The following is an 18,192-nucleotide window of genomic DNA, read 5'->3' on the forward strand; positions in this document are numbered from 1 at the left end:
GATGGGGTTATGTACTCTTGCCTAAAACTGGACATCGTGATGGTACACAAGTGTTGAAAGTTTCAAAGCTTTATCTCAAAATGTTTTGTCACAATGTGAACTGGTACAAAAAAAGACTTAACCAAGGAGTGACGCCTATGCCGTAGTGAGTAGGATAGCTCTACTTATTCTTCAAATAGTCAAGATAAAAATCTGAAGGATAATATATAACAAATAAAGAAAGCTCATAAAGGGCATTTACTGAAGTCTGATAACTATCAGTTTCAATGCTATATACCAAAATTTTAGCACAGTCAAATGTGAAATATACAAAATTATTATTATTGTACTTTAAGCATATGCTCAATACAGAATACAATTTAAAATCATTGTTCATATTTTCTGTCACTATACACAGGTTAAATGGAATGATTAGTGTATACAAAATTATGTTCTATTTCTTACATAATTTTGTCCATTCTTCTATTCTCCCTAACAAATCCTTTTTTCTCTCCACATTTTGATTCAGGCAACAAACAATTTGAAAACATTTATTATATAACTTTATTGGAATTTTGACAAGACGTTTTTAACCGCCGCCCTTGGCAATGCATTCAGATTTAAATATGTATGACTTATCTAGATAAGATTTTAAAAACCTTGTTTTTGTTTCTGTTCTTCTATTCTTCATAAATCACTTTTTTCTCAGACAACACAAAAATTTGAAAATATTTATTAACATTAACAAGAGCTCTGCAAAGCCTGGTAATATACACTCAAAGTTTTAGATAAAAGGAAGTCGAGCACCCCCACCAAGGACGTGGCCATATATCAGAGCTTAAGTTTTAGCATGATTATAGAATTTATTTTATTAATCAGTTAACCTTTAGCCTGCTGGCGGCAAGTGATTTTGCCTTTGCGACCAGTGCAGACCAAGATCAGACTTCCGTGCAGGTATAGAAGTTGTTTTAAGGTATCTCTATTTTTAGCCTTATCAGCCCTTTAAAGAAGTGCCCCCACTTGAACAAATTTTGGAGAGGACCTTATAATTAAGCTTCAGACCAAGTCTGGTAAAGATCAAGCGGTTCAGGCAAAGTTGTTTAAATTTTTTTTTCTATTTTCAGCTCTGGCGACCCCTAAAAAGGACCATGGTGAACTATTTGAATAAACTTGATAGAGGAGCCATGCCATGATGCTACTGACAAAGTCTGGTGTTACTCTGGACTGTAGTTTCAGGGGAGATGATGTTTAAGTAAAAATGTTGACGCAAAACCAATTTAGTATACTCTCCCACAGCTAAGACTAATAACTATTATCAGACATATCAGGTAGAATAATGCAGCTGAATAAACATTACAACAGTAGGATATGGACAAAGTGAAATTTAGTCATGTAAACATTACCTATATATTCAGTAAATCTCCAAGAACTAACAATTAACAATAAAAGTTTATATCACAGTGATACAGTATAATTAAAACATTCATTTTATTTTGTGTGATTTAATGATGTGTTATACTGTTAACTATATAAATTAAAAATACTTTTTAGATGTAATGTTTAGATCTTTTCACAAATATTACAGTTTATTTCATCTGAAAACAAATGAGATGTTGTTGTATCTTGTCGAAAGAGACCATAGGCTCCAAAAACATAAATATGACATCAGATTTAACCTACGAGCTCAATCTGACCTTAACCTTTTACCTACAGACCTGGTTTTTGAACTCTATGCATCATCTCATCATCACCTACCTATGTTCAAAGTTGAATAATATGGACATAAAATATGACAGACATATTTGACCGTAAAGGTCATCTTGTGACCTTAACCTTTGACTTACAGTACCTATCTATGAGTGCTTTGCTTATCATCACATGGTCACCTTCCCATATGCCAAGTTTGAGTCAATACCTTCAATGGTTTTTAAGTTATGCTTCAGATGCAAATTACAGTATGACAGACAGACAGGAGCACGCACCATCACATAATACGTCTCGTTTTCCAAAACATGCATATAACAGAATGTATCATTATTATCAATTAATCACTATGGCAACAAGGGAAACAACTTTTGTTAAAACATGTTTGAATCAAGCTTTGCATGCTTACTGCACCTAACCTCTCATGTAACTACTATCACAACATGGCTATAGATCTACAGGCTTTTCAGAGGTAGTCACTGGATGTGGGTGTGGGGAATAAAGGTATTTTGAGAAACTATTTCTTCTTAAAAATCTGAAAAGCACACAAGCCATCCTCTGTGGAGGTTTGAACTCATTCTACGAAGAACTAAATAAGTAGTTTGTCAACAAGAATTCGAGAATATACCTATACAACAGTGACAAATCTATAGCCAAGTTACCACTTTGTGGTGCTACAAAAGTAGACATATTGTTAGGTATTTCAAAACTTTTCATGTCCACACAAAGTCTTGTACTTATCCAAATCTCCCTTATACTTTTTGTGTTTATTGATATCTTTTGAACATCACATGAAATGCTGCTGATCTAATATTTCATAAACCAGGTGTTGTGTACTTCATGGCTTCTCTCCAATCTGGCTTTCAAATCTGTCCAGTAAACGCTTAATTTCTTTGCTGATAAACAGTTAAGGGCAATGGTATGTAATATAATATTAATCAATACAGAATAACCATTGACTTCTCTATATTCACACTTACAAAATATGAACCTAAAACCCAAGAAAAAACTTAAGTAAACTTAAGTTAAGTATTATGACAATCATTAACAGACTATTAAACTTTCTTTTCAACATATTCATACAAACGGCTACACAACTGTTATAAGCAAAAGGGGTTGAGTGTGTGTGTGTTTGGTTTTAACTTCTTTTTCAACAATTTTTCAGTCATATAAACGACGATGTCTACTTGTAGCAGAGAGTACAATGCCTAGCTTTATAGTGCTGCCTCACTGGAATATCACGCTGTAGACATACAACATTATATCCAACCCAGTCACATTATACTGACACTGGGCTGACCAGTCCTAGCACTGTCCTCATAATGCTGAGCACCAAGCCAGGCAGGTACTAGTATCATTTTTTTATGTCTCTGGCATGACGCGCCCAGGGATCAAACCCATGACCTCACGAACTCAAAGCGGGCGCTCTACCATTAGGCTACCGAGGCGGGGTTGAGGAAAACTGGGTTGTTGGGAGGGGGAGTGGGGGGAGGGTCCAGCAATGACTTTTAACATTGGAAAAAATTTAACATTGGAAAAAAACAATCAACTTTCAAACTGGAATAAAACTGGACAAGTGTTTATTTTTGGTGTACCGTGAAAACTGAATAACAGATACCTATTTTCACTTTAATTGTAAAATGATTTAATTTTCTCGGCATGAAATTTCATGATTCTTTTACCAAAACAGCTATTTCGTTGGCATAATAATTTAAGGATTTCAACTTCTGAACATAAAATAAATGGGAATTTTTTTTTTTTGTTGGAATTTAATTTTTTTGGATTTACTCAACCACAAAAATTAGTCCCACACAAATAATGATTTTGCATTTGCTCAGAAGTGAGATCGACACATTGATCAGATGGTAATTTTTAAAGTACAGACCAGTCACTGTGACCTTGACCTTTGGCCTCCTGACCTCAAAATCAATAAGGATCATGCAATGCCACTGTGCAATGTTTATATAAGGTTTGAGGATCACAGTTCAAAGTTATCGAGTGGAAACATTTTTAAGCATAACAAGAGCTATTTGTATATCACATATGCCCATTATGATCAGGGCTCGACAAATTCTTCAAATTCCAGAGACATACATCCTATGACATTTAATGACTTGAAGGACAAAGTGTTCTACTGCACAAAAACAATTTCAGTCTGCAGGTCAATGTCACCTTGACTTTTAACCTACTGACCCCTAAAACAAAAGGACTCATCTAAATATCACAGAAAACAATTCTTTGAAGTCTGACTATTGTAGGCCAAGCATTCTTCAGTTACTGAGAACATTTTCAATCTCAAGGTCAGTGTGACCTTGACCTTTGAACTATGATTAAAATTGATTGCAAAATGTGGTCTCTATTGTGTTCACAAGCCAAAAATAACAAATTTTGGCCCTTTAAGGGGCCATAATTCTGGAACCCATGATGGGTTCTGGCCAGTTTTCAAAACAAACCGAGATATTATGCCAATACACGTTGTGTGCAAGTTTAAAATTGATTGCAAAATGTGGTCTCTATCGTGTTCACAAGAAATTGTGGACGGATGGACAAAGGGCGATCACAAAAGCTCACCCTGTGATGACGTGTCAGCTAAAAACAATATACCTTCTTCTCTTAGAAAGTTGGCGTAATAGAATAAATGTCATATTCACACAAGGGTATCAGAAAATTATATAAAGTCTTTAAGGTGTCACCCTGGTATTAAAGTACTTCCGGGTCGTATCCTAGGAAGTAGTTCTTTGAAATTTTGAAGTTCCCAATTTAACGCTATCCCTACTTTGACATGTTAAATTCCTAATGTATTTATTGATACTGTGTACATTTTTTGTCATTTCTGATGTTTTTAACAGTGGTTTTATGTGTGTTTTTCAGGACTATATTTCTGTGCAGAAGGATTAACAAGAGCTGTCTGATGACAGCACGCTCCACTATTCGAAGAATTGATTGAAGAATGGGGTCAAAATATTTCCATGGATATTCAGACAAAAGAAATAAATAGATTAGACAAACAATGTTCCTGTATTACTTTGATTTCGATAAGTCATGCACTAAATGGCAATATATGAGCCAATTTCAAAGTCCAAAAAGGGCCATAATTCAGCCAAAATAGTTATGTACTCTTGCCTACTGACGGAAATCATAATGATGAACAAGTGTTCAAAGTTTAAAAGCCATATGTTAAATAGTTTTGACAAAACATGGACTTGTATGAAAACAGAACCAATTTCAAAGTCCAAAAAGGGCCATAATTCAGCCAAAATAGATGACAGAGTTATGTTCTCTTTCCTACAGATAGAGACTATTATACTAAACAAGTGATAAAAGTTTAAAAGCCATATGTCAAACACTACAAAAAATATGAACTGGTATGAAAAACTTAACCAAGATTTCTAAGTCAAAAGGGGCCATAATTCAGCCAAAATCTTTGATGGAGTTATGTACTCTTGCCTATAACTGGACATGGTGATTGTAAACAGGCGTTGAAAGTTTCAAAGCTTTACCTCAAAAGACTTTGTCAAAATATGAACTGGTACGAAATATTAACCGATTTCTAAGTCAAAAAGGGCCATAATTCAGCCAAAATCCTTGATGGAGTTATGTGCTCTTGCATATAACCGGACATGGTGATGGTAAACAAGTGTTGAACGTTTCAAAGCTTTATCTCAGAAGACTTTGTCTAAATATGAACTGGTACGAAAAACTTAACCAAGATTTCTAAGTCGAAAGCGGCCATAATTCAGCCAAAATCCCTGATGGAGTTATGTACTCTTGCCTATAACTGGCCATGGTGATTGTAAACAAGTGTTGAAAGTTTCAAAGCTTTATCTTAAAAGACTTTGTCTAAATATGAACTGGTACGAAAAACTTAACCAAGATTTCTAAGTCAAAAGGGGCCATAATTCAGCCAAAATCCCTGATGGAGTTATGTACTCTTGCCTATAACTGGCCATGGTGATGGTAAACAAGTGTTGAAAGTTTCAAAGCTTTATCTTAAAAGACTTTGTCAAAATATGAACTAGTACGAAAAACTTAACCATGATTTCTAAGTCAAAAGGGGCCATAATTCAGCCAAAATCCTTGATGGAGTTATGTGCTCTTGCCTATAAATGGCCATGATGATGGTAAACAAGTGTTGAAAGTTTCAAAGCTTTATCTCAAAAGACTTTGTCAAAATGTAGACTGGTACGAAAAACTTAACCAAGGTGTGACGCCGACGCCGACGCCGTGGTGAGTAGGATAGCTCTACTTATTCTTCGAATAGTCGAGCTAAAAAACTACACCAGACTGGCGGCCATGACAGATGTCAGTGGGAAATTTAAACATGGACTAGATACTTTGATGTGTAGCGAAAAAGTTCATTGTTGATGGTGGTGTTTTTCTGTGATATATTGACTGGGATAGTATTACTCTTCAGAAATACAGAGCTGTCAATGCTGCAATTTTGTTGTGAAATTCACAATCCATGTCCAAAATTGCTTGTTTTACTATACATCAAAGAAGGAGAAATTGTACTGGGCCGACACCTTAACTGTTATGCCAACCTAAACATCATTTTTCTTGATTTCACAATATCACCTATACCACCCTCCAGTGCATACATGTGACATAGATATCAAGTCACAGCCTACAGTTAGGGTTAAGAAAGGATACATTTGATCAGCTAATTTATAAACAGGTTCCATGGCCATTGACAACTCCTCACATTTAGCCATCATGGCATACATAGACTGAAATAGGAAAAAATATCATATACTTAACTATACCACACTATACATCATTCTATGTAACATTAACCATTTATGACATATTTCAGGGAAAATTAAGACACACTAATTAATTGTCATCTGAATTAGAATTAAACGCATCACATGCAGGACAACTTCCATTTTTTTGTAAGAATTATTGGTACAGTGTACATGTATGTGAAAGGAGTTATTGAGAGACTGATCTACTTATGGCTGCACTGAAAAGTAATAAAAACATCAAGTCCCTAAGAGGCTATGAAGAAAAATCATCATCATGAAGAAACCATGGTCAGTTGCTATGCTCTCTCCATTGTGGTTTCTTAAAACAGAAGATTTTATCATAGCCTTTATGCTATACTTTAGCAGGGAACAAAAATTCTACTTGTCCACTGGAATTGGCAAGTAGAAAAGGCTAGAGGACAAGTGGAATTTTATGTGGTCCTGCAGGATGAGTACATATTTTCCTGCAGAGATCAGTTATGCAATGAATGTACCAAATATAGCAAGACTGCCATAATTTCATAGATTATGGTCCATTTATTACCAATTCGACATGTATCATCCATCCAAAATGACACAGGAATCAAGTCAGTGTATAGCTATGACGCATATGACGAAAAACATACTTCTTATCAGTTTCATCACAAATTTTTGTAGTATTCAATACACTGAATATACATATGAACATACATGTGTCGTAAAACAAAAATATGTCAGCAACTTTAAATTGCCTAAATAGTGAATTCTGTTAAAAATGATTAACAATTTTAAGTAACTAGTCCTGCAGGATGAGTTGTCTCTGGAAAATTTTTTGTCCCCAGTTAAAGGATACTCAATCTGATATAATCTCATTGAGCCATAAGTTTCAATAAGGTGTGGTGTTAGAAAAATCATGCTGATGTAAAATCCATCATGCGGTTCATCTATTTTATCATTAAAGTATTCTCCTAAATGTAATCCTACACTGCTAAAATGCAGAAGAGTAGAACGTCATAAATAAATACTGAAAAGCTTGGTGCAAGGCAATTTACTTGTACTCATGCATGCATGAACCTGTATACCGGTATTTAACACCTGCATATACACATGTACACAGAGAGTTAATCAAAAAGTGATTCACTCAGGTGTGTCATTTTAAATTGCTTACCTTTATACTGGCATCCACTGAATCACAGGTTACATCTACAGATGTTTTATAGGCCTCTTCACACCCAACACTGATTGCGGACATCTACAAAAATAAATATCCCTAAATTGCAAATTTATCACTGTGTAACTTCTAATTACTGAGGTCTACAGTCCAAATACCTAAATGATGCACATTCAACAAGATCATGGCTGTAACAATGAGTTTTTCAGTATAGGTGTATTGTTGTTGTTGTGGTATTCCTTTTATTTTATTTTTTTATAACTTATAAATATTCATTTGTATATTTAAATGTTCAAGATTTTAATTCAACTGTCAAAGTTCAATGAAGAATTCATACAGTTTCATATGTATACTACATATTTAAAATGTATTGATCTACTACTGACATTTTCTGTCTCTTTTAGTTTATACTAATTTGTTTTAGCTTAATTGTGATGAACGCTTCAAGCTTATTGGAACTACTTTTGATTCATCCTGGAAAAACCAGTACTTGTCATATGAGAAGTCATGGTCATGACCCCAATGAGGTTCGAACCCAAGACGCCTGGACTGAGCAGCCGACACCTTATCCACTAGACCATCGCTCTGTCTCTTTTCATTACCTGATGAAGATTATTTCTCAGATTTCCCATCATGTGATCCAGACTATCAGCAACTAGTCTAGCCTGGTTCTCTATCTCATGTACAGCCATTGGGTCAATAGGTGGGATACAGTCTGGACTCTGTGGATATGACCTTGACATTCCAGATGTCATTGAGGTTGCCATGGACGACGATGCCATACTGTCAACACTTGTCAAACTGAGTATACTTGATCTTCGACTGCTTACATCACTTGAGGCTGAAGATGGTAATACACCCTATCAATGAATTACCTACAAACAACTTTTTATTACATTTCTAAAATGTACTGGATGTTACCCTTTACTCTGCAAAATTTCTAAAATGGACTTGTCCATCATCCAATTTGGGCAGTACCACAGTTCACTGAGAATTTACTGACTGCGTAGCAAACAGGGCAGACCGTGGTCAATCTGCATGGACAGCAGTCTGTTCTTGGATTCTTGGACTGCACTGCTCGCGAAGACAAAATCACCTGCCGTCAGCAGGCTAAAGGTTAATCAAACAAATCTATTTCTAAAAGACCATCATATTTCATTTTATAAGTAAGATGCAATGAACTGACACCTATCCAAAGTCTGTCTTCAAACAAGGGCTAATTTGATGCATCAAATGTGGTCTGTAGGCAAAGTTGAACTTTACCTGTATTTTATGATGTTACAACTTACACCTGTGTACCAAAATTTATTTAAATCTGTCATGCCTTTCACAAGTTATTGTCTGGAAACCATGAAATCCAACTGACTAACCAACAGACCAACAAGCTCACTCCTATATAATTTTAAAAAAATGTCATTTTTAACAATTTTGTCATTATTAATATCAATGATCATGCAACATTTTTAGGTTATATTGTAAGGACAAAATTTTCACTGTACCTGTTTTAGACATAGGACTGCTTCTGCGTATTTTCTCCTGTAAGTCATCTGCGATAAACTCTATGAGTCCACTATCACTTCTCACCACTTTGCCATGTGGTAAGCTCTTAGACAACATGTCCTCTGATATCAAAACACCTTCCTTCTGTCTTGGAATGGGAAATCCTGAACTTTTACTACGTTTTCTACCATCTGTCTTATCACAAGACAAATGAAACGAGTCTGTATATGATTCTAATGCTTCACTTTGACTCCTGCCCCTAGAACCACTGATTTCACTATTCATAATTAATCTTTCTGGTCTGACAGGTACAAAGTTAGTAGCAATTATATCGTCAATACTCATCAGGTCTTTTCTATCACAGTTTAAACTCATTCTCGCAAGACTATCAAGTTGCTCTATCCTTGAAGTCTGGTTTATTATAGCTGTACATTCATCATAAATCTTGTTCACCTGGCCAACGTGATCTTCTGCTTCAGAAGACACTTGATCCGAATCAGAACGAATTTGATCTGTGTTACAAGACGTACTGTTATCAGTGTCATTAGATACTTCAGAGTATGGTGAAACTGGACTTGTCAAACTGCTTCCTGCATTACTGCTGTCAGTGCTGAATGTTATTAAATTCTCGGCACAAGGTGTGATATCCTGTTCTGAATTATTAGATGATCCTACACTATCCTGAGTGGAATCTCTCTCTCTAGATATCACAGAATCTGTCAAATACCCACTCTCTGCGTGCGACTCGTTCATCCCATTATTCTGTCTTAAATCATTATCTCCTGCCTGGCCACTATCACTGATACTAAGGTCAGTAGGTTTGTTGGCTGACATAGAAGAACTTTCTAATTCTTTTTTTTCAATGTCTGTTCCATCTGTTCCATTTTCAAATGGAAAATGCAAATTACTTTGTTTATCAGAATGTGTGCTATTGCTTTCTGCAGATAAATCCTCTGAAAACTTCACTGTGTGATGTCTATTTTCATCCTTTTCCTTATCAGCAGTAAGTGGTGTCTCCATCTTCAATAGCTCTTTAAACCAAAGAACTATTTCAATGTCTAGAAAGCTTCACACATCCTACAATATATCGAAATAAGTATAAGTATAAAAACATTCATACAATATTATTTTTAGTCTCTATTTAAGAGTAAAGATAACAGACAAAAGCGGTTGGCAGTATAGATCGATGGATAGATGGACCTGCTACGTACAGTGCGTGGGCTGGATTCTGGGCTATCCTGCCTTAGCCTTATTTGTTTAGTTTAATGGGATGGCTTATTTCATAATCTGATATTTTATAGTTGCCATCACTCTAAGCCTTACCTGAATGTGCACTTTACTGTTAGAATAACGAAGAAATTCAATAATCCAATCATTCATAAAGTCAGACTTATTTGCTCCAATAAATTAAACACTAAATTTTATGTAGAAACTTTAAATGATAAGAGTACATAATGCATAATTTTAACTAAGACTTCTGAATCTGTGATCAAGTGCGAGGGGAGATCTACCCCTAACAGTAACACCGGTTTCAATACATAACGGACTGTTGATTTACACTAAATTGCAGGAACAGAATACAAAATATACATTCAAAAAAGGTCAGCAGGGCAATTTCTAGTCCAACTTGTGACATAATTATCACTTTCATTTCATTTCAATCTGATATTACGTCTAACTCAGCCACGTCTGGAAACAGGCGTAATCATTAGTGATTAATATACGAACATAAATTATAAGCTTCACAGTATGAAAAATGAAAGAAATATTCTAATTTGCTATAGATAATACATTTATTACTTTTTTCAAGTCATTTCTATGATATTATATTTATATATGACATGATGAGAACATCCAGATCACCCAGGCACTGTAACTTTTACCAATACACTCATTGGGGTGCTTCGACCTTCAAAACCAATTTGGATGATCACCCAGGCACTGTAACTTTTACAAATACACTCATTGGGGTGCTTCGACCTTCAAAACCAATTTGGACGAAATCCGCACTTAAATATCCTACAAGAACGGTCATGGACGCTCAGGTATATTTGGTTAGCCAAAATTATGAATTTTCTGGTGATTTAAACCTACAGCTCATTTAAATGGGTCAGCCGTGTTGATGTACTTATAAAATAGACATATAGGTTGGTCAGGGCTACAGATATGTATTGTATTTTGCTATGGGTATTTCTGATAAGATGCTTCTTCCCCTTCCGTTTGGAACCGTCCATGTTTACAAACACGTTTGTTTATTTTATGGACTGTTTATACTTCTTTTGTTTTGTAAACGTGTATTCGTTTGGCGAGGAAATATTTGCTTTACATGACCCAATAGAAAAAAATAGAGTTTCTGAACATACTCACACTGTAGGTCTACCAAGCTTTATTTCAGAATGTGTCGGAACTGATAAATTATGATCACTGGGCAGGGTTTTATACCGAAGACGCAGAAAAGGCCTACTTTTGCTTTCATTAAATGTTTATGTCGGTCATTCTGAATGCTAAAAGTGTCGAATATACCCGAAGTTGCTCTATAATATTATATTAAAAAAAGAAATTACTTGGGAGGAATACAAGCGGTGTTCGTGAGAAAGAAAATAAATAATAATTAGTATATTTTTAGGGCAAACACCGTTATGACTAAATACCACAAAGTGCCTTTTCTGCGGAAAAGGCATAAACATGATCGATACAGAAACGGTCTTTGCTCATTCCAGATTCGTCATGGCATTTTTATATTATTTTAGTAAATGGAAATTCCAGTACCGGGAGGCGCTTGTCTGGGACAGACAGTTAAAAGATGAGCAAGATCATTAGGTGCAAAGTTAAAAAGAACTACAACTAGAGGTGCTTTTGAGAAAAGCACATGTCTCTCACAACTGCCTGATCATCTGAATAGTAAGTCTGTCTTTGTATACTGTTTGTGGCCTATTGGTATTCACTTGTTGGAGTAACAGGTCTACAATGCTGTGTCGGTAGTGTTGGAGTAACTGGTCTACAATGCTGCACTGGTCTACAATGCTGTATTGGTAGTGGAGTAACCGGTCTACAATGCTGCACTCTTGACACCTCATTCCTGATGGAATCCATTGCTACGAGGGTATGACAGAAGAGAAGCCAGTTTCCCTTTTAATGCTGAGCGACTAGCAAGTGAGCTACTGGTACCATTTATCACGTCTTTGGTATGACGCTGCCGGGGATTGAACCCACAACCTCGCGCATTCAAAGCAGGCGCTCTACCACTAGGCTATCGAGGCAGTTATAATTTGCTTTGATACATTTATCTTTGCCTGTGTATGTATTCTCGAAGTTACACTGATGAAATCCCGGCAGCTGATAACAGCTTTCGGAAGTGTATAATGTAACGGAAACCAAGTGCCAGTTCCCTTGGTCCATTCTCAGTCGCCAGGATCAGCCAAGTCAGTGTTCGCAGATACATGCCAGTCCCAAAGTACAACCTGCATGATAAATTGCACTAAGCTAGACTTTTAAAGTTGCTTTCGAAGTGTCTGTTTCCTTAAGAATATATCTTTTTCTGCCTTCATTTACTAACTCGCTTAATTTTATTCATATTTTGTTGTACAATAGAACAATCAATCACTCTTACAGCCATGTTCAAGCAATGCTTTTTTAACCCTTACCCTGCTAAATTTCAATAATGAACTTGTCCATCATTCAGTTTGGAAAATACCATTAACTGTTAAAAGGGGTGCTTACTAAAAATGTACTGACTGAATGGCGAACAGTGCAGATCTTGATCAGACTGCACAGATGTGCAGGCTGATCAAGATCTACACTGGTCGCAAAGGCAGAATCAGTCGTGTCCAGCATGATAAGGGTTAATGAAACAGAATGATAAGAAGGAATTTGGTACATACGTAACGAACATTGCTGTGAAATTATTTTAAAATTGAGCCAGCTGTTTAAAAGAAATCGTCATAAAACCGTATATGGTAAACTAGCCCTGCTTCCTGTTGGCTACATTTCCTAACAAAACTAAATTATTTGAAGGAGTTTGGTAACCCTAGGAAATATTTCTGTGAAATTAGGTCTAAATAGGACCAGCAGTTTCTGAGAAGATTTTCAAAGTTGTCAGGCAAATAGAATTCTGCACTGTTGGCCTACATTTGAAGGAATCTTTAAGGGGAACGCCCAAGGAACATTCCTGTGAAGTTTGGTTGAAACTGACTTGAGATGTTCTTTTAAGAAATTGTGGACGACTGATGGTTAGACGAACAATCAACTAGCCTAAAAGCTAACGCTAAAAGCTCTGTGTTAAGATGAGCTAAAAAGCTGATTGCAGAAAATTGCTAATGCTGCAGAATGGATGATGAAACCTGAAATGCCCACCTATCCTAACTAAACTAAATTGTGGATAGTATCATGAATTACTGATAAGCAAACGAATGTCAATTTAAAGCATTTTTAATACTTCTTTGTTTATGAATTGTATATCTTTGTATAATACATCACATTTATCTAATTGTCCACAAAGCATTACATATGCAATGGCATATATAACAACAAATTCTACACACTAATATAACAATGTGTAAACTTCAACCGCAGCAAAAGCCACTGGTAGAGTAATATGAAAGCACAATAGTAATGTATATGTACAGGTACAGATATTTATTTACAAAATATACAACGACTCTTGGCTTTCTGTAGTAAAGGAAGTATTTATGACAAAAGCAAAACGTAATACACACAAATACTCAATACTAGACAAAATAATGAAAATAAAGTCACATGATCACTTGAAATCATAATCTTTATTTAATTAAAGATCTATGTTACAAAAGCAGTTTACAACATTTATAAATGCAATTCATTTTTCATAAAAATAACTTTCGGTTAAATAAATTTATATTAATCAAGAAAAATCACCAATTCATCGTTTTTAACTTTTGGTTAAATAAATCTCAAATTGAACAAGACAAATCATCAATTCACTGTTTTTAACTTTCGGTGAAATAAATTTCATATGAAACAAGACAAATCACCAATTCACTGTTTTTAACTTTCAGTGAAATAAATTTCATATGAAACAAGACAAATCACCAATTCACTGTTTTTAACTTTCCGTGAAATAAATTTCATATGAAACAAGACAAATCACCAATTCACTGTTTTTAACTTTCAGTGAAATAAATTTCATATGAAACAAGACAAATCACCAATTCACTGTTTTTAACTTTCAGTGAAATAAATTTCATATGAAACAAGACAAATCACCAATCCACTGTTTTTAACTTTCAGTAAAATAAATTTCATATTAAACCAGACAAATCACCAATTCATTGCAAAAAAATCAGTTTCGATGTGTTGCTGGATTTTAAGTCACACCAGCATTATTTATGTCATATTTTTCCAATATAAATTGCTGTGGCAGATCCAAGGTTCCTGTTCACATATTATTTCAAGCAGGGGCTTGTAAAACTCTTCAGATAAACCAAAGGGGTAAATATCAATAAAACTGTTATTTTAACTGAGTATGTCTAAAACTGAAAATGTATCAAGAAAAGAAAGTACAAACTTCTTTGATTTTAAGCGCCTTTGAACGTATATTGCATATGAAAAGGGCGCTCAACAAATCTGGTATAATAATTTTCAAGACATCTTAAACCATTTCAAATTTAAATCAGAATGTTGAATAAATACATGTATCTTCTTACGAACGTATAATTTTAATTCCAACTATATGGCTAAGATATCCTAAATGGTTTTTAAGAATCCACCACATAATGGAGTCAAAATTGTTCTTAACAAAACTGCTGGAATCTGCTAAAGAAAATATCCAATCAAACTTATTTTTATGGTAAAATAAAAGCCATTCAACATCATTTGAAAAATAAAAAGTCCTATCTCCACGCTGTAATTTTTTTACAACATTTTTTGTAAAGTTTTGAAATCCATGTATTTTCATCATGTATTTAAAAAATATCTCATGAAATGCCCTATTACAGTTTATCAAATATTTACAGTATGTAAATGTGCCCCTGCATTAAATTTTCAAAAATGAATATTACAGAAATGATTCAAAGGCAATCAGACATTCACTGAAAATCAAAAGCTGGTAGGTGTCAGAAGAGACAATATGCTGGACTGTTCCCATGCTGCCAGTGAAAAGGGGCATAACTGAGGAGACATGCCAGACTATTTCCAAGCTGCAGAATGACAAGGGATATAATTATGGAGACAGCATGCCAGACTATTTCAATGCTAAAAAGTGACAAGAGGCATAATTATGGAGACAGCATGCTGGATTATTTCCATGCTGGAAAGTGAAAAGGGACATAACTGAGGAGATATCATGCTGGACTTTATCCATGCTGGAAAGTGGCAAGTGGCATAACCGAGGAGACAGCATGCTGGACTATTTCCATGCTGGAAAATGAAAAGAATATAAATGGGGGGACAGTACGCTGGACTATTTCCATGCTGTCTGTGAAAAGGGGCACAACTGAGGAGACATGACATACTATTACCATGCTGGAGAGTGACAAGAGGCATAACTGATAAGACATCATACTGGACTATTTCCATCCTGGACAGTAAAAGGGGGCAGGGTGAAAAGCAGACAACTGCTTGAAAGTCTTTTGTAATATCCTTGAATATAATATAAGGATATTTATGATGTTGTTGCGAGAAAACTTCTTGTAATGTCAGTATGAAACAAACCCATCGAGAGAGAGAAAAAGCGGAATATAAAAAAAACTTTAACTAACTGTCTAAAAATGGGAAACAACTTGATGCCAGGGCAAGTAGGTAAGCTCTTTGGTTATGTTTTTTTAGTCCAGTTAAAAATACCAAAACTACACCTACTGTTTTACTCTAAAATCTCCTTATATTATTGCACATGTATAATCGAGCAAATTTTGAAGTATCTCTTTCACATGAATCCTCTCAAAACTGGTAAAACATTAGGCAAAGTTAAAGGAGTAAATCTTCAGAGATGCCATTAATCAAAATTCTTCATGTTTTTTTTTTTTTACTAATATCTGATACTTTGTTCACTTCTTTTGTTATACATTATGTTAAATTTTGTGTGCTTAATTTTTGTGTGTGTTTCTATTGGGTTTTAACATCCCAGTCTACCTGGGTACAACTACCTGCCTTCCATAAGCCAGCTGACTTCCTTCAATGAAAGAATTCTACACATACTACACCCAAAATGAATGTTCCACCCCACAGAAGTGACGGGCAAGTGATTCCAAGTCGGTGACCTTAATCACTCAAATACTGAGACCCTCCTGTGTAAATAAAGATACCGATTTTTTCCCCATGTTCTGAACTAGTTAAGTTGCGAAAACAGACAATACATGAGCCATGTAAAATCTGAATAATCCTTCAAAAATGTTAAGCATTAAGGAAGTTCTGCACATTTGCTCATCTGGAAGCAATAGCATAACATCATTTATCCAGAAAACATAAAATTAAGCCCGGATTAGGCATACAGAAATGAAAATGAATTTATGGCAACAGGTGAGTGAAATTATTACAAGGGCAACATCACTATCTTTCTAAAGATAAAATATGATATTAAAACATCTGACACTTTAAATAATTCCGAAAAATAAGTTTTAAAATTAGTTTAAATGCACGGATCTCTTAAATCATGGGGAAATATCTCGGAAACAAGCACATAGACCTATACATTTTATTTCACTATATTATAGGCCATATGTTTATTTATGACTGGTGAGAAGTTATACTTAAATCTACATTGTAGGAAAAATTCTGTTAACGAAAATGTTATCAAAATTGTGATTTTCCCATAAACTCCCATTAAGAAAACTTGTGTGATGTTAAAAATTTTCAGATCAGTCTAGCAAAAAAATCAAGCACACAACCCTATCTTTTTATTGGCGAATTTTCTAAGTATATTCTGAAGTTTTGAATAATCAGGGTTTAATCAAATTCTACATTGTAGAGTTTTTTTTTATCCAAACGTGCAGAACTACCTTAAGAAACTAACGTGCTGTTGCTCAGTACTAGAATTTCATGCTATATGCAGAAAACACCCAACTGTATCGTAAATTTCTACAAAACAATCTATGGTATTGCGCTTCTAAGAAAAACTTGCTTGACTGGCTGGGAATGGGATATGATTTAAAACGTTATGACCTTGACTAATGAATACAAAAAATAAGTTTACACTTAAATCTTCAACTTAAAGTTGGCTTGAAGCTCTTAACTATCTGAAGAAAACAATTGTGGAAATTAAAATCTAAGTATCTCTCCTATTCCTACACCTAAGCACAGGGGTATACACTTCAGCACAGGGGTATCAAGTCCACTAGGTTGCCTTTGGGTTGCGTCATGTTTTCCGGGAAGAATTCCACAAGTTGATCAAACAGTTCTGTGCGTCTGTGATAATGTTCTGATGTATTGGATTCACTGACTGTGAAACAGAAGCAAATTATATGGTCAAGTTTTCACCAAAACTTCTATGAGAACTCAATAGTATTATAGCAAAATCATAACTTGATAAAGAACTGCAACAACTCTAATATTCAATGAATCAATTTTATAAGTATCTTCCATTACATTTGCTTACGATTATGAAATTTTACTTGACATTTCTCTTGGGTGTTTTATATATTATAGCAGAAAATCAATTTTATTATAAATCCTCCTGAAATAGTTCAAGGACAAGATTATTAAAGTTTTAACATTACAATGGTATACATACAGAAATTTTGCACACACATAAATGATTTTTTTAGAAAATTCTTTAATCCGTAAAACGTTAAATGGTTTAAACTCTGGATGTGTCTTTTAAAACCTTCTTTGAAATGACCTTGAATTGTCACTTCTTTTTTCATACTGAATGTCCTTAAATTATTTTGAGGATTATACCTGGAAAGTTTGTCTCTATAAAACCAGTTAAGACAAACAAAAGCATGTGGCTATTCAAATAAGCATAATTATATCACTTCTTGATTACATATATGAACAACTTGTGAGTAAATGCATTATTAAACTTGTGAATAAATGTTCAAAGTATCTTAAAATGACATGTCTTAACAACTCCCACAAATACAAACTGTTCAACAATACTGCAAGTGATAAACACATAGTTCAACTCATTTATAATACTTTCAG

At 34.6% G+C, this 18,192-nt stretch overlaps 2 protein-coding genes across 3 annotated transcripts in view; both read right to left on the reverse strand.

The window, feature by feature from the left end:
* Positions 1-224: 224 nt before the first annotated feature.
* Positions 225-11,694, reverse strand: LOC123528952 (dentin sialophosphoprotein-like). 2 transcript variants are annotated; one of them, XM_045309044.2, is made up of 6 exons: positions 11,643-11,694; positions 9,078-10,155; positions 8,181-8,419; positions 7,576-7,659; positions 6,334-6,410; positions 225-2,579 (listed from the first exon to the last, which is right to left on the reverse strand). In XM_045309044.2, exons 2-6 carry the CDS (start codon positions 10,096-10,098, stop codon positions 2,522-2,524), a joined length of 1,479 nt encoding a protein of 492 aa, XP_045164979.1. In that variant the 5' UTR covers positions 10,099-10,155; positions 11,643-11,694; the 3' UTR covers positions 225-2,521. The 2 variants fall into 2 exon arrangements, with proteins under 2 accessions (XP_045164979.1, XP_045164978.1); XM_045309043.2 differs by lacking the exon at positions 11,643-11,694 and adding an exon at positions 11,446-11,636.
* A 1,796-nt stretch (positions 11,695-13,490) lies between these two features.
* Positions 13,491-18,192, reverse strand: part of LOC123528950 (muskelin-like) — a 28,166-nt gene continuing 23,464 nt past the window's right edge. The window contains exon 20 of the mRNA XM_053521467.1: positions 13,491-17,488. Coding sequence (XP_053377442.1) covers positions 17,361-17,488 — 128 coding nt within the window. The 3' untranslated portion in view covers positions 13,491-17,360. The remainder of the gene's footprint in view (positions 17,489-18,192) is intronic.

Source organism: Mercenaria mercenaria, chromosome 13 (genome assembly GCF_021730395.1).
Source record: "Mercenaria mercenaria strain notata chromosome 13, MADL_Memer_1, whole genome shotgun sequence".
In the NCBI taxonomy this organism is placed as follows: domain Eukaryota; kingdom Metazoa; phylum Mollusca; class Bivalvia; order Venerida; family Veneridae; genus Mercenaria; species Mercenaria mercenaria.

Bases quoted from the DNA above. Each gene is read 5' to 3' on its own strand.
- LOC123528952 (XM_045309044.2), bottom strand. From the start codon at position 10,098: ATGGAGACACCACTTACTGCTGATAAGGAAAAGGATGAAAATAGACAT. The intron at 8,420-9,077 runs GTACAGTGAAAA...TACCATCTTCAG, and splicing joins CAGTCCTATGTCTAAAACAG to CCTCAAGTGATGTAAGCAGT. The intron at 6,411-7,575 runs GTAAGCAATTTA...TTCCTATTTCAG, and splicing joins CAGTGGATGCCAGTATAAAG to TCTATGTATGCCATGATGGC.